Genomic DNA, 4,286 nt, shown 5'->3' on the forward strand with positions numbered 1-4,286 from the left:
CCTGCCTAGAGAAAATTTTGCACTAGGTAGCGAAGCTGAACTACACAAGACAAGGAAAAGCACCAACACGAGGCGATGTACCAAGTCATTGCTAGGAGGATCTGGATGACCACCAAGGCTCGGCCCGCTAAGGAAAGGCGGGCAGTACTCCAATAAGTTAGCTTCCACCTGATAGAGACGAGAACTTAACGAAACTGCTCCCTAGGTATCAGATGGTTTGCCCTCTACACACCCATCTGAATCTCAGGTGGATGCTCCACTGCTTGCTAGAGTCCAGGTCCGTAAGGAAACCAACCGACTTTTGCCAGTTGATTTTTGCTCCTGCCTGCAGTGCAAAACACCTCCAAAGCTAGTCTCACTCTCTCCAGCATCAACTCATCGTCCTCTATATAAAGTGCAGTATCATCTGCATACTCTGAATCTAACAGCTCCGTCTCCTCTCTCACTGGAAGTTGGAGGCCACGTAGCCCACTCGCACGTGACCTGAGGAAGTAGGACATCGCCTGTGAAAAGAGTAGGAACAGATACGAGGCCAGAGGACAGCCCTACCGAACCGATCCCTCCAACCGAAATTCCTGCCCCCTCCTGCCACCTATGAGAAATGTAAAATAGCATGGATGACCGAGTAACTATTTGAGGCATGGCGAGAACATTTTAGAACTACAATGCCCAATCCTCCATCCCCCTCAAACGGGCACTTGTTGAGGTGGTGCAAAAAGCTCAAGAGTGTGACATTGACATTATCACACGTGACACTACCCTCACACGCATCTCACAAGCTCCAACCTTTATATGTGTCCATCTTTAAACCCTTCAAGGCTAATTTTTGCAAAGAGAGGAACCTTTGGCAAGCTCGAAGCTTCTCTACACATGCAAGTAAGGGTGAGCTAGCTACCATTGCATCTAGGACCTTAGATACATCTTGCACAGAGAGAAATATCCAAGCAGGCTTCAGGGCAATTGGAATTTGGCCCCCAAAACCATGACATCCTCAACTACAATGTATGCCTTGCTCCAATATGGATGTACATGTCCATATTCCAAATTAGGTAAGGACTTGTTCCCACCAAGGTGCGGTTCCCAACCACATTGGAAATGGTTCACATGTGTTAGAGTGCGCAATCTGGTTCACAACCAGGAACCTTTCTTTGCCATTTGGAGAGATGCTTGCCCAATGAGGTTCACTTCCAGTTCAATGCACATGTAATATCTGCTATTGGTCAGCAATGTTGGGCATAACTTTTCAGGCTATGAAAGTAATTTTTAATTTTTCCAATTTCCTTTTGACACATCCTGCACATCTCTATGGTTGCGAGCCTTTTTGTTGGTGTCCTAACTTGTGAATCACCAATAAGATACAACCGGGAAAAAGATGATGAGGTGGCTAAAAACCTATGGCTATTGAAGGTTGCCTAACATCTGACTATACAACCAAATATAGCTCGTCAAGTAGCGAATGTGATTTAGTACTCTGATCGCATTCCGTTTGAAAGGTACAGGGTCATAGGTCCACGTGTGCAACAACCCGTCTATCCTACCAACTCTTCATGTGCCTAAGGCTGGTTACACACCAAATGAGGGACACCCGCTTTGTAAGCTTTAACCAATCAAAACACTTATTTAAGAGTTGGGCATCCGCAGTCTTTTACACATTGGACGGACAAGAGTGCATTTTTTGCATTTGTAACCAATCAAAAAATTTATAAGTTTATTGTTTTTAAATTTTTTTATAAACTATGTCTATTTGGTAGTAAAGGTATAATGCCTATACTCGTGCCCAGAATCAAAAAGTGCATGGCTACACTCTGGGCAGGGGTTGGCTGTCCGTAACTTGGGGTGTAACCAGCCTAAGGTGTGAGCGATGCAGTCAAGACTCTTCTCCCCCATTACCTTTTCTGGGTGAGCAATAAAGTATTCTTTTCTTGTTGTTTTGTTAATTTCTTTTGGAAATTTAGAGGTTTTCTTTCCGAACTGTTAGTGAACATTGTCACTTTACACAAGAAGGAAACTTCGAGGCTTGACACTTGACAGTGCGTGTGAAATTGGTATACATTCGAGGGAAACGTAAGGGCGCACATAAGCACCAAAGACTTCAGTGATTAACAAATGGATGAATGAACTACTTCAAGACACCAAAGCAGCGCAGTATTATCTATCTTCCACTCTCATTCAAGCCAGCACCGTTGAGAGAGAGAGAGGGCAAACGCTGCTCGGAGCTGTATCAACTACGGAAGCCATGGCGTCTGATCAGCCTCTGAAGGTGGGCTTCGTGCCTGGAACGGGGCGCATGGGGAAGCTTATCGCCAGCCACCTGGCCAAATCAGATGGGGTTCAGACATTCCTGGGCTCCAGGGTTCCTGCCAAGGCCATGGCGGCTGCTTCCTCTCTCTCATCTAATTCCAAGCATCAGGTCCAAGCTGGTTCCAATGCCCAAGCTGCTGCATGGGCCACTGTCATCTTCTGGAGCCCCGTGGTAAGGATCTTTTGTCTGAAGGGGCTAGGGTGGGAATTGTAGGTGCAAGGCGGGAGGGTGGCTTGGCCGTGGGCCTCCATTCATTTTACTTCTAGTATGCAGGGCTCGCTGGAGGATCGCGAAGCTCTTCTCAGATCACTAGCACCGCATCTAGAAAACAAGATCATCATCGATGTCACCAATATTGGATACGTTCTTGACGAAGCTCAGTGGGGCCAAACTTCATCCACCTTACTCAACCAGAAGGCTCTAGGGGTGCCTGCAAAATGGACTACAGCTTTCAAGTCCACCTTTTGGGTGAGCTCTTTCCCATACCCCCCTACTCAGTTCCAATGTTGGGTTTCATTTGCTTACAATTTGATGCTTAATCTTGGATTGATGTGCAGAAACTCCTCGAAGATCTCCCTGATCCTGCGAATCCTCATCATACCTTTGTTGCTGGAGATGATGAGGAAGCCATAGCCACCACTGTTGCTTTGGTCGAGTTGATTCCCGGTTTTAAGGCCATCAGGGCTGGAGGTCTAGTGTACTCCAAGATACTGGAGTGGCTTGGTCCAATGTGGCTGGTTGAACTAGACAAGTTAAATGCAGGAGGCAGATTTAGGAGTGGATGGAGATTTGGTGTTTGAGATGTTTGTTGGGTGATCTGTCCATACAAAGTCCCATGTTTTATGTCCGCAATCACTGAACTGATAGAGCAGTTTGGAATGCAATATGCTGTACTTGTAGCCCTCTCTATCGACAAAAAGGACTTGACACACCTCGCAGGGTTACTGACAAGATGCATTTGCTCCCCTTGCAAACATCTATCGTGATAAAAGGGGTTGTTGCCACCGGGTCTAAGTAAATGACAAATTAGAGTGTAATTGAAATAACATAAATATAACACATTAGTACATGAAAATTACTTTATATGTTGTACATCGCATTATTGTAGCTAGTCTCCAAGCCTGCCAATAAGACTGCTTTGATTTCAAAGTATGTTTTAGGAGCTGTGATGTCTACGTTCGTTTCTTGGTCAAATCATTATAAATGAAAATGAAAACAACAGAACCAAAAGATCCAGCGCTGTCCATTTCAGTCCCCAGATTTTGATCCTTTGTAACTTGTAAGTTGTCTGGAATAACCAGTTTGACAGGTCCATTAGATTTTGCATGGCTCTGCAGCACATATATTTCATTCACTTTAACAGAAAGAGGATACATTATACAGACCCATACACTAGCTGTGTACAAGTCCATAACCCAGTTGTAGTAGTGCTCACAAAATGTAGGATTAGGATTGTAGATGTATCAATATGGCGAATCTAGGACCTTGAAAACTGTGGGTTTCTGCTATGTTGCTAGTAGTCAACTGCATAATGAAGCAGGGTGAAGTTGGTACATGCTCAAGGGGAGTTGCTTGAAATATTTTTGATTGGTAGCGAAAGCTGCAGGAAAGCGCACCTGCATTTAGGACATCCTCAAAATGCTTCTACACATGACATGGTGAGGAAGTCCAATTTGAAAGCCACCATGTTACATGAATGGACATCAAAGATGGCTGTCTGAACCATTGTCTATCCACCATCAGCTACTTACTGTTCAAACCCCACAGGTAGGGTGTAAAGAGAGGAGTCAGACGTAGCTTACTTGTGCAACATCTGATGTAATATCCACATTTATAAGCCCTTAGTCCATCTTATCCACAGGATTATGTGGGCTACTAGTATGGACACCAGCCCTTGTGATGAGTGTGTAGCCTATCAGGCCATTATGTTGCAAACCCTAAGCTCAAGGATGAGCCTTTTGGGCTCTTTGCCTAGGTGGTGAGC

The 4,286-nt window shown here is 45.0% G+C and overlaps 1 protein-coding gene across 1 annotated transcript; it reads left to right on the forward strand.

The window, feature by feature from the left end:
* Positions 1–2,056: 2,056 nt before the first annotated feature.
* LOC148030527 (uncharacterized) lies at positions 2,057–3,385 on the forward strand. Its single transcript, XM_087686868.1, has 3 exons — positions 2,057–2,473; positions 2,576–2,770; positions 2,860–3,385. The coding sequence occupies exons 1-3, from the start codon at positions 2,111–2,113 to the stop codon at positions 3,100–3,102; spliced, it is 801 nt and encodes a 266-aa protein (XP_087542994.1). The 5' UTR covers positions 2,057–2,110; the 3' UTR covers positions 3,103–3,385.
* The last annotated feature ends 901 nt before the right edge of the window (positions 3,386–4,286 follow it).

This window comes from Lygodium microphyllum, chromosome 10 (assembly GCF_053477565.2).
Source record: "Lygodium microphyllum isolate KBCC chromosome 10, Lygodium_microphyllum_v1.1.10, whole genome shotgun sequence".
Taxonomy (NCBI): domain Eukaryota; kingdom Viridiplantae; phylum Streptophyta; class Polypodiopsida; order Schizaeales; family Lygodiaceae; genus Lygodium; species Lygodium microphyllum.